At 47.9% G+C, this 10,936-nt stretch overlaps 1 protein-coding gene across 2 annotated transcripts in view; it reads left to right on the forward strand.

Moving 5' to 3' along the window:
* The window catches only part of LOC108800463 (heterogeneous nuclear ribonucleoprotein H-like), a 35,229-nt gene extending 24,452 nt beyond the window's left edge, over positions 1 to 10,777 (forward strand). Inside the window, exons 9-13 of one of the 2 annotated variants that reach the window (XM_018572445.1) lie at positions 306 to 412; positions 7,577 to 7,712; positions 8,872 to 8,955; positions 9,642 to 9,737; positions 10,530 to 10,777. In XM_018572445.1, the coding sequence (XP_018427947.1) occupies positions 306 to 412; positions 7,577 to 7,712; positions 8,872 to 8,955; positions 9,642 to 9,737; positions 10,530 to 10,648 (542 nt within the window). In that variant the 3' untranslated portion in view covers positions 10,649 to 10,777. The remainder of the gene's footprint in view (positions 1 to 305; positions 413 to 7,576; positions 7,713 to 8,871; positions 8,956 to 9,641; positions 9,738 to 10,529) is intronic. The other variant, XM_018572446.1, reaches the window with a different exon arrangement.
* Positions 10,778 to 10,936: the final 159 nt, after the last annotated feature.

A 10,936-nucleotide genomic window follows, 5' to 3' on the forward strand; every position in this document is an offset into this window, starting at 1 on the left:
GAGCTCACGGCTAGGAGACCAGCGGCGTGCGCGGCTTCAGCCTGTTCGGTGGGCGTGGCTTATGCGGCTGCGGCCTGTGCGGTGGGCACGTCGGGAGCAGCGTGACGTGCGACTCAGGCCGCGTGCGGAGCCCCGAACAGGCTAAGCAATCGATAGCCGACGAATCGACGATCGAAAACGTTGCCAACGTTTTCAATCGTCGATTTTAATCGACTTAATCGATTTAACTGTTGCATCTCTAGTGGTGTGTGTATTTTGTTAATATATTTTTAGTGTAATTTTTTTTTTTTTTATGCCCTCAGCAGTGTCTGACCAAAGGTATGGGGATGGTTCCAATTTTCAAAGTACAACAGGTCACTGTGTGCACATGAGAGGTCTTCCTTACAGGGCAACAGAGACAGACATTTATACTGTAAGTATGGTACAATTAAACTTTAAATGCTGTTTAATAGAAGTTTATTGCACTTTCTCTAGTCGCCTTCCAGGACAGTATCAGAGATGGGCTCCTCTCACCGGAATAGGAAACTCATCACCCACACCTAAATAAAAAGCACAAGCTTTGCACACCTCAGTAATTTGTTTCCTCTGGCCAAGCAGGACATCGTAATGTTATTTCCAGCTGGCCTTCGTGCTAGTGAGCAGGGGCTTCCCTCATGTACTGTATATCAGGGACAGTGGACATGGGGTATGCATGAGGGGGGGTTTCCCCATCTATCCATAGAATTTGGTATATCATTTCTCTCCTGTTCATTGAAGGACACAGGGCAACAGATCGTAGATCTTGAATGGTATATCGCCACCTGCAGGAGTAGGATGCTAGGCACATAACAAAAAGACAAGACAGCCTAGGGGCAGCCCCTGCTGGTGTCCCAACCCCTCACTTGCTGACAAGTCTCCAGTTTTTTGCCTAGCCTCACAGGTAAGGAGCTAAAAAAAATTCTCTGGAATTTTTTTTTTTTTGCGGTTTCTTCAAGCAAGTGTCACCAGGGCGACATGCTAGACTGTTTTAGATCCTTGTAGTCTCTCCTGCGTGACCGACGAGCGCATGCAGACTGCCACGGTGGGTCGGCTGCGACATTCGGTTCCTCGACGCCTGTGGGTTTGTCCCGGTGGAGTGCATATGACAGGAGGTCCTGACCTACCTGTCACAGCACTACGCGCAGGCTGGCGGCACCGCGACTACAGCCGGGGGCGTTGTGCCCACCGCTCCCCTGCGCGTCCTGGCTGCGGATCCTCGAAGTGCCTGGGGTCTGACTGTTTCCCGGCAGGGGTATGTATGTGGTGGCAGTGACTGTCGAGGGGATCGTGACATCTTCAGGTGGTAAAATGCAGTGCTGGTGCTGCGCTGTTTCTGTCACAGCTGCATCTCCTGGCTGCCTGTATGTGGCTTGGGGTTTGCCGATGTGGGGCTAGGGGGGGGATGTGGGGGTGTTCTGCTGCAGCATATGCAGACAATACCGCGGCTGACGCCGTTCATTCGGCGGCAGCTACTCGAGTCCCTGTTCTGGTTGTGGCCTCCATGCGGCTCTGCGGCCGCCATATTGGATGAGGGCAGACGCCCTTCCTGGGGGCTTCTGTGGGGGTCTTGGAGCTCTGTGGTTGTTTTTTAAGGGATGGCCGCTTGTTCCGCGGCCGCTACTCGAGTCCCTGGTCTGGTTGCTCCGCAGCCGTCATCTTGGATGTGGGAAAACGCCCTTTCTCACACATCACTTCCGCCTGGACTTCCTCGGGCGGATGGGGTCCCTCTCTCCTCTGGCCTGTGGTAGTTTCCAGTCTGTGGGGCGGTTTTGTGTGGGGTGTACCATGGATCGCAGGGATGATTCCTCTGCGTAGCCTTGTGAGGGCTGTGGGCTGCGCTCTGGGGACCTCTCTAGGTCCCCTCTTTGTGCGACCTGCGCTCCTTTGCCAGGCATCAGTGGGCCCCTGTCCCTGGAGGTATTGTCATCTGCCATGGACGGGTTTGTGACGCGCATTGAGTTCAGGAACGTGAGATGGTCTCTGCGCTAGTCCGCTTTGTCAGGGAGACCCTTAAAATTGAGGATGCTGCTAGCTCTTCCTCGCTGCCGCCAGTACAGTTTGGACGCATAAGAGTAGGCATTCCACCAAAGTGTTTCCTTGCATCCCCTTTTTCAATGACTTTATTATTAATATTGGAAGCGGCCTACCAAGTCCTTTGCGGTCCCTAAGCGTTTCTCGGTTTGCTATCCCTTTGAGGAGGTCTTTGGTCTAAGTGGTCTTCTCCGCCAGCGGTGAACCCCCCCCCGGTCTCTCGCTTAAACAAGGCCACGGTCATCCCGGTGGAGGATTCTCCGTCTTTTTAAGGATCCCACCGATAGGAAAGCTGAGGCGCTTTCCCCGACTCTCTGCTCCGTCTCGGGCGCTTATGGCTTCTCCCTTGGTCTCAGACTCTGACCGAGTGTGCTAAAATGTTGCACCAGGGTCTTGCAGAGGAGACTGTTTCTCACGCTTACGTGGAGTTGGCGGACCAGTTGGTGCAAGGCCTTGGGTATGTCTGCTATTCGGCCCTGGATGCGGCGCCGTTGGTGTCCAAGGTGTCTGTCAGCTGTGACGCTTCGCCGGTAGCTTTGGCTTAAGTGCTGGTCGGCGGATCAGGTTTCCAAGAAGGCTCTGACGGAATTACCTTTTACTGGGAACCGTCTGGTTCAAGGAATCAAGGATCTGACAGGTGGTAAGAGTACCTTTCTTGCCCAGGTGCGCAAGAAGGAGCAGTGCAGGAAGCCTGGGCCCACCTTCTCCACTCACAGGCGGCTTTTTCGGCCCCTTCTGACAAGTGTGGGAAGTTTAACAAGCCCTCCCCTTCACAATCGTGGGCTACCTGGACAATCTGCTTCTGTGGGCAGAGTTGCACTCCTCTCTGGTGACGGCTCTGGAGGTCACGGTGTGGTCCTTGGAGTTCGGTTGGCTCCTGAACCTGCTGAAGTCTTGCCTTGTGCCTTCTCCACGCCTGGACTATCTGGGCCTGGTTCCGGACACGTCGCAGCCCGCGTGTTTCTCCCTTGGGGCAAGCTCATGAAACTTCGTTCCAAAGTATGGCTGCTCCGGACTCGCTGGTCGTCCTTTTGCATGCAGGTCCTGGGTCTCATGGTGGCATCCCTCAAGGCGCTGTCTTTTGTGCAGCACCACACCAGGACCCTGCAGAGGAACATCCTGGTACAGTGGGACAAGTCCCCCCTATCCTTGGACAAGGGAATTCAGGTGTCTCGCGAGGCGAGAGCCTCCTTGCGCTGGTGGCTTCGTTCTCCAATCTCGGTGCGGGGAAGTCCTTCCTGTGCACTGGACGGTGGTCACCACTGATGCCAGCCTTTGGGGCTGGGGTCGAGTCCTGGGCGCCTTGACCGTGCAGGGTTGTTGGTCGCCGGACAAGTCCCAGCTGTCGATAAATGTGTTGGCACTTCGGGCAATTCACCTTTTCTCTCCTTCATTGGTCGACCCGGCTTCAGGATCTGGCGGTTTGTGTCCAGTCGGACAACGCCACAGCGGTGGTGTACATAAACCACCAGGGCGGCTCAAAAAGTGTGGCCGCAGGTCGAGACGTGTTCGGGATTCTCTTCTGGGCAGAGAATGGGGTTCTGGCTCTCTCGGTGTTCTACATCCTGGGGGTGGACAATTGGCAGGCCGACTGCCTCAGTCGACAGTCGGTGGACACGGGAGAGTAGTCACTGCACCCGGAAGTTTTTCAGCAGCTCTGTCTTTGCTGGGGGACGCCGGAGGTGGATCTTCTGGCGTCTCGGTTCAACCGGAAGGTGGACCGGTTTGTGGCCTGGATCCCTGGGCGGAGGAGGTGGATGCCCTGGTGGCTCCTTGGGGTCATTACGGTCTGATATGTGCCTTTCCTCCACTGTATCTGTTGCCTCGACTTCTGCGACGAATCGCGGCCGAGAACGTCACCGTCCTCGTGGCCCCGGACTGGCCTCGGAGCGTGGTACTCGGATGTGGTTCAGCTAGTGGTGGCTGCCTCTGCGTCCGCATCTTCTGTCCCAGGTACCTGTGTTCCATCCTTACAGTCGCTGGCTTTGACAGCGTGGCTGTTGAGCCAGGTCCTGAAGGACCGGGGGTTGTCCGATGCAGTCATTTCCACTATGCTAAGAGCGCGCAAAGCGGTCTCTAGAAAGATTTACCATCGCACATGGAGGGCCTATTTAGCCTGGTGTGAGGCTGGGGCCCTGTCCCCCGTGTTTGTTCTGCATCAGCAGGATTCTTTCCTTCGTTCTTGCAGCACGGGGTGGCCCTAGGGCTGGCGTTGGGCACTGTGAAGGGCCAAATTTCTGCCTTGGCTGTGCTTTTCCAGCGCCCTTTGACATCTAATCCTTTTGGTTCGCACTTTTGTTCAGGGGGTGACGCGCATTGCTCCTCCTGTCCGCTCGCCTTTGGCACCGTGGGATCTGAATCTGGTGCTTTCGGTGTTGCAGGAATCTCCGTTTGAACCTCCTTCGGGAGGTTCCGCTTATGTCTTTATCTCAAAAGGTGGCCTTTTGGTGGCCATCACTTCCGTTCGGCGGGTGTCGAGTTGGCTGCCTTGTCCTGCAAGTCTCCGTTGCTGGTGTTGCATAGGGGCAAGGCGGTTCTCCGTCCTCGGCCGGCATTCCTGCCTAAGGTTGTGTCGGCATTCCATCTGAATGAGGACATTGTCTTACCTTCCCTGTGCCCGCAGACGGTTCATAGGAAGGAACGTGCTCTCCACTGTTTGGATGTGGTTCGCGCTCTCCGTGTTTATATGGGAACTACGGCTTTCTGCGTTGCCGACTCCTTTTTCGTGCTCACGGAGGGCCCTTGTGAGGGCCGTGCCACGTCAGCGGCTACCATCTCTTGGTGGATTCGTAATGTTCTTCAGGCGTACGCCGTTAAGGGACGTGAGCCTCCTTTCCTTGTCACTGCCCATTCTACTAGGGCTTTTGGGGCTTACTGGGCCTTCTGTCATGGGGCCTCCTGTTTCTCAGGTTTGTAAGGCCGCTGCGTGGTCTTCTGTTCACACCTTTAAGTTTTTTACACGGTGGATGTTTTTGCATCGGTGGATGCTGGTTTGGGGCGCAAAAGTGTTGCAGGCGGCTCTTTGAGGGGTCTTTTGGGTGTTTGGGTGTTGCCCACCCCTGTGTACTGCTTGGTGACGTCCCTACCATTTCAGGATCTACGATCTGTTGCCCTGTGTCCTTCAATGAATGGGAGAGAAAATAGGATTTTGTACTCACCGTAAAATCCTTTTCTCTCCATTCATTGAAGGACACAGGTCCCGCCCTCTTTTATAGGCTGTACACTCCTTAATGCTTGTTACTTGGGACTTGTCAGCAAGTGAGGGGTTGGGCCACCAGCAGGGGCCGCCCCTAGGCTGTCTTGTCTTTTTGTTATGTGCCTAGCGTCCTACTTCTGCAGGTGGCGATATACCCTACCATTCAGGATCTACGATCTGTTGCCCTGTGTCCTTCAATGAACGGAGCGAAAAGGATTTTACGGTGAGTACAAAAATCCTTTTTTTTTTTGCCTGAAAGTTCCCTGCTAAAGTTTTAGCCTTGGCAACTATCCTGCTGATGTAGAGGACTCAGTGGAGTTCCCCCCCTACTGCAAAGTACCTTCAATGGGCTTTTGTTCTGCTGGTATCCGTCTCATGGCGTCCCCTCGTGCGGCTTCCGGTCTCGGAGATTCTGGGCCGATGGGAGATAACTGTTCTGTCGGGCCGCCGTACAGGGCCGAGGATTAGTCCGCCACGAGGCTGAGCTATGGGTCACTTTATACTCAAGACTATACACAACAGACTGCACTCTTGTATGTCTGGGTATGAGAAGTGCTTAATTGATGCAACACCTTGTGTAGTGCAAATTTAACTTTTCCTGAAAGTGCACTGACATTGCACCAGATATAAAGATGATACTTTCTGGAATGCGCATGCTAATTGGCTAGCTTTTTTTTTTTTTCTTGTCCATTGAGTGACATGGGAAATCAGAAACAGTCAGTTTGTTACATCTACAGTAGCTTGGGACCTCAAAGGGTGAAAGCTAAGGGTCAGAGTGCTTGTCATCCCCTGGGTGAAGCGCTGTGGCACTTTGAACTTTTCGCACCATCTTACCGCTGCTTCTGCTTGTGAAGCACCATGTGGATCTTCCTTGGTCACCTTGCTGCCTAAAACCAACACCAGCTGCCACAGTTTGAGTACCCGAGGCCTTGCCTCCCATGGTTGCTTACCACTGTGCAAATGCAACACATCTTCCATAAGACAATCGTACAGTCCACCTGAGATGCTGGCAGAAGTCATACAGGGCACTCGCTGTATTCAGCGACTGGTTACTACGAAAAATGAAACTGGAAGGGGTGGGGCAAATTTAGATTGGGGGCGTGGTGCCAGAGTTTAGTTTTGCCTAGGGCAGCCCAAAACCAAAATACACCACTGTTGTGTGGTATTCTGCCAGTAAGAACTCTAAACGCACTCTTGCACCATTCCCAGCACAGTCTCTCTGAACCCATAAACCAAGTTGGGTTTACAGCCCCTGTGACCATCTCGATCTCCGTTTCAGAATCCCAACAAGCGGTCTCTGTAGTGGCTTTTTGAGGCATTGCAGTCGCCTGCCATTAACAGGGTATGTATGTCTTCATGTAGAGCTGCTGAGCTCTATATGCAGCTAGTCAGATTGGCAGCTCCTCATTACTAGCTTTTAAGGACGTACCCAGCCCCCTGCTGAACTGGACAATTGTAAGCTATCCTAGAATGTAACCTATGTATTGATGTTTGCTGCAGTTGTGCAGGATTTTATGGGACAAATTGCAAGTTTTATTACCTACTCTGCAGCGTGCTTCCATGCCTTTCCCTGTAGAATACTTATCTGATCTTGCCTGCAGCATTAGCGACCTGTCACAAGTGGGGGACACTGGATGTGCACCTTCTGGCCTCCAGGTTAAACAAACTTGACAGATTTTGTCTGTTCAGAGATCCTAGTTCACTTTGAATACCTCTCCAGCCTCTATTCAGTCACATGTACAAGCGCCTGTTTTTTCAGGACCTTTTCCGTTCCATTGCTTTGATCTTTTTTTTTGTGTCCTGTTCCTAACTTAGTCTTTCTAATGGAAGCAGTGAAACTCTCACACACGTAGTCCATGTAATTGGGAACCTGCTTTTCATTCCACCATTTCTCAGTGGCTTAGACATCATTATTCAAGCTTATTGTCAAAGCACTCCACTAGATCTGTGAGTGCTTCCTGTGTTTTTTTTTCTGCATTAGGCTACGGTTTCTCAGATTTGCAAGGCCACCACCTGGCTTTTCATTCTACCAGGTGAATGTCCAGGCCTGATATCGTGCCAGCTTTGGCCATAAGGTCATCTGAGCTGCTTTTGGGGGTGGCAGACAGTCCCCAGTTCTGTTTTTTGTGGGCCTGTTAGTGTTTTGAGTGTCTACTGTTCAAATCCTCCTGTAACTTGAGTCTCTGAATTCCTTTGTATCTCAAACCCCAGTAAATTGATTTTATGGCTTGTACAAAATACATTTTTTGTTTTATTTAAAAAGTTGTATGCGTGTTCTTTAATACAGAAACAAAATGAGTTGTTTCAATGTGTTTTTTCTGCTTCTTTTAGTTCTTCTCTCCTTTGAATCCAGTAAGAGTTCACATTGAAATTGGGGCAGATGGAAGAGTCACTGGAGAAGCAGATGTTGAATTTGCAACACATGAGGATGCAGTGGCAGCAATGTCTAAAGACAAAGCCAATATGCGTGAGTAACTTCAAGTCCTAGCTGTGCTGAAAAACGTTGTTTCTGTAACTGACTCATCCTACCAGTGAATGAAGCATTCATTTTTTCCCCCAGCCAAGGCAGTTTTTGTACACTTGTTATAATCCATACTTTAGGCCTGAAAAATACTTAAAACCCCCAAAAGTTTATTTCCTGAAAGCAGACCCTGTAGAATAAAATGGCGGTAGTTGCACATTTTTAAGTCTCAAGATCTTAGTGCAACTCGATATAAACCACAATTATGTAATTTTTTTTATATAATCATGAGGTTGTGGCGAGTAAATACCCAACCTGCCAGTGTTTAAAAATGGTGTGCACCCGTGAAACGGCGACCAAATAGGATACCTCAAATTGTCAATATGCAATGCTTTAAAAGTTTGTACAGGTTATCTGTTTTTATACGTAGGTGTACCCTATGTGTTTTACATTAGTAAATCCTGCAATAACGCCGCGTCCCTGAGTCCAAAACAGGCCTGTAACAGACAATTGACAGTTTAACACCTTATGCATGTGTGGGCCACATCAGAAAATCTAACCTGAAATGTGCAGCTTTCGTTGGCATGCATGCATATAGACAGAAGTGGCAGCACAGAAATGCAAGGAGGTGAAAGTGTTAACATTAAAAATTGATAGTGAATTAGCAATTTAAATGAAATTCAGCTAGGTTTTACAGCTAATGGGAGGAATACTGTACCAAGAAAGATCAAGGCTGTTTGTTAACTGGGTGATCATTAAGTTCTGTAAATGCTTTGTCACTTATCTAGAATAGGCTTGCAGAGCAGGAGTTAAGACTTTTTCCTGATGTACAGACTTGTTCTGGCCTAGTGCCTGAGTTTTAAAGCCAGAGACTGTTGATCAACTAGAATTTTTAAAAGGTCACTAATGGCTGCCTCCTTTATATCTCTGTATTGGTTAAAGCCAGATAGTATTGCATTCTCGAAACTATGGTGTGGCAGTGGTTCTTTTTGAAGATTCTGCTCTTCTAGGTGCCCTGCTGTAAACCTCCATCAGCTGTCCATATGACCTATGTAATGTGCTAGGATACTTTGTTTTTGGTAAAGTGTTTAGTCAGAAATTTCTTTTTTTTTCTCACGGAATTACAAGCTTCTGTATGAACATATTTTTGTTTTATTTCCCTTAGAACACCGATATGTTGAGTTGTTCCTTAATTCAACGGCTGGTGGATCTGGTGCTGCATATGGTGGGCAGATGATGGGTGGACTTGGTAAGTATCAGAAAATCTTTTTGACTTGTGTAACTGGTTTAAAAATGGCTATTGATGCTTTACAATTGTAGGTTCCTTTATATAATTGCAGTCTAAATTTATATGTTCAATTTATTGGCAGTTAATATTTTGGAAATCCCATCCCAATGTGCTGTTTAGGATCTGTAATATGTAGTTTGCACAGTTTTTGCCACTTTCATGCTACTGTTTTCTATTAGTGGTTGCTTAAGATCCTCAAGGCCATCTTCCTGTCCTAGTGACAACCGGGCACTGTCATAAGCTGAACACATTGGGATGCATGGTCCATGTGTCCCTTAGGAGAATCTTCTAAGGGGCTGACTAAGATGCAAGTGGCTTCCTGGTCACTTTCTTGACATACTGTGCAATATAGCATTCATTTTGGATAGGAGGAATAGGAAGTTTATCGCGTACCCAGGGCTTTCCTGGTTGTATTCAAGAGAAGATGTAAAGGGACAACAAAGACCAGCTATTTATATCTAGCAAATTATCGAAGCTACTTTTTAATGCTAGAATCTTTTCCACTTACATGTAATGGAATTTGCTTCTAAAAACATATTTTTGTTTTTTAAACTGCATGAATGCATGTCCTTGCCTCACATTTACTGGAAACCTTTTCAGCGTTCAGGTATGAGTTGACACTTTTTTTTCCCCCCCTTTGGTTGAAACAGGTACACAGTCAAATTATGGCAGCCCTGGGTCCCAGGCTTTGAGTGGCAGCTATAGTGCAGGATATGGAAATCAGGCTGGTTTAAGTGGTTATGGTAAATATTACTTTTAAAAACTCTAGCCGCTTGTGAATTAATGGCGTATGCTGTTAGGTGTTTTTTTTTTTTCCTTAACACAACTACATTTTTTACTTTTACTTCTATTTTGGATACCCTTTTTTACATGGGGCTTTCAGGTATAATTAACCAAGCTTGCTATATATTAAGGGTTCCTAGCCTTTTTAGGATTACAGACCTGCCAATGGATTGCCCGTTCATATTGGCCAGACTGTCAAGCATCACCAGAACAGATGAAAGAATTTAAAAAATGTTATGTTCATAGAAAATTGTATTTTTCACAGATACACAACCAATTTACAACTAGTGAAATTGTTGCTGTTGTGTTTTGTGCAAAATGACTGAGTGACATTTCCTGACTGTTACTTGCACTGACACATCACGTTGCTTTCTCCACTTTAAGATTCGGTGATGCAGAGAAACTAATTTTTTTTTTTATTTATTTTTTTTCAATTATGCAGAGATCCAGTCCCTTACCTCCATCATTTGATATCCATACCAAAGGAACCCTTGATGTATATCCTAAGATATTAAGAATGAATTCATGCAAAATTGCTTGCGGTCTGTTCTAAGATCAATTTGGTTAGGCTTGCACATACTAAGGAAAGTGGAAGTTTACTACAAGAGTTAACTTTACAAATTCTGCAGGATTAATGTTAATGGGTGACTAACTTCAAGCCCATCTGTTGCACTAAATCACTGTTGGCATACCAGTGCATATGTTCTTGTAGAAAAAAAAATTAAATGACAAATATTTTGGTTTTGTTCTAGGTAACCAGAGTGGACTAAACAACAGTTACTATGGCAGTGGAAGACAAGGATCAATGGGTGTAAATGGGATGGGTGCAATGTCAAGCAATATGAGCATGAGTGCTGCATGGGGAATGTAAACCTAGGGAAAAGGGCATTTTTTTGTTTGTTTTTTAGGGGTTTTTTTTTTATGTTCAGGACTGAGCTGATGCTTTATTGTGGGATAATTATATATATTTTGTTTTGTTACCTGGAATGGTAACTACTTTTAACCTCCTTTTCCCACCCCCCCATGCTACCCATAATCCTGAACTTGCCTCACACCAGCATACAACCCAGTATAGCGCACATGCTTTCCCGAGGCTCTAATGGAAAAGCAATTTTTTTATTTTAAAGCCGGCAGGTTTACAGCTTAGTTCTCCCCCCCC

This window comes from Nanorana parkeri, unplaced genomic scaffold (genome assembly GCF_000935625.1).
Source record: "Nanorana parkeri isolate BGI_ZX_2015 unplaced genomic scaffold, ASM93562v1 scaffold2036, whole genome shotgun sequence".
Taxonomy (NCBI): Eukaryota; Metazoa; Chordata; class Amphibia; order Anura; family Dicroglossidae; genus Nanorana; species Nanorana parkeri.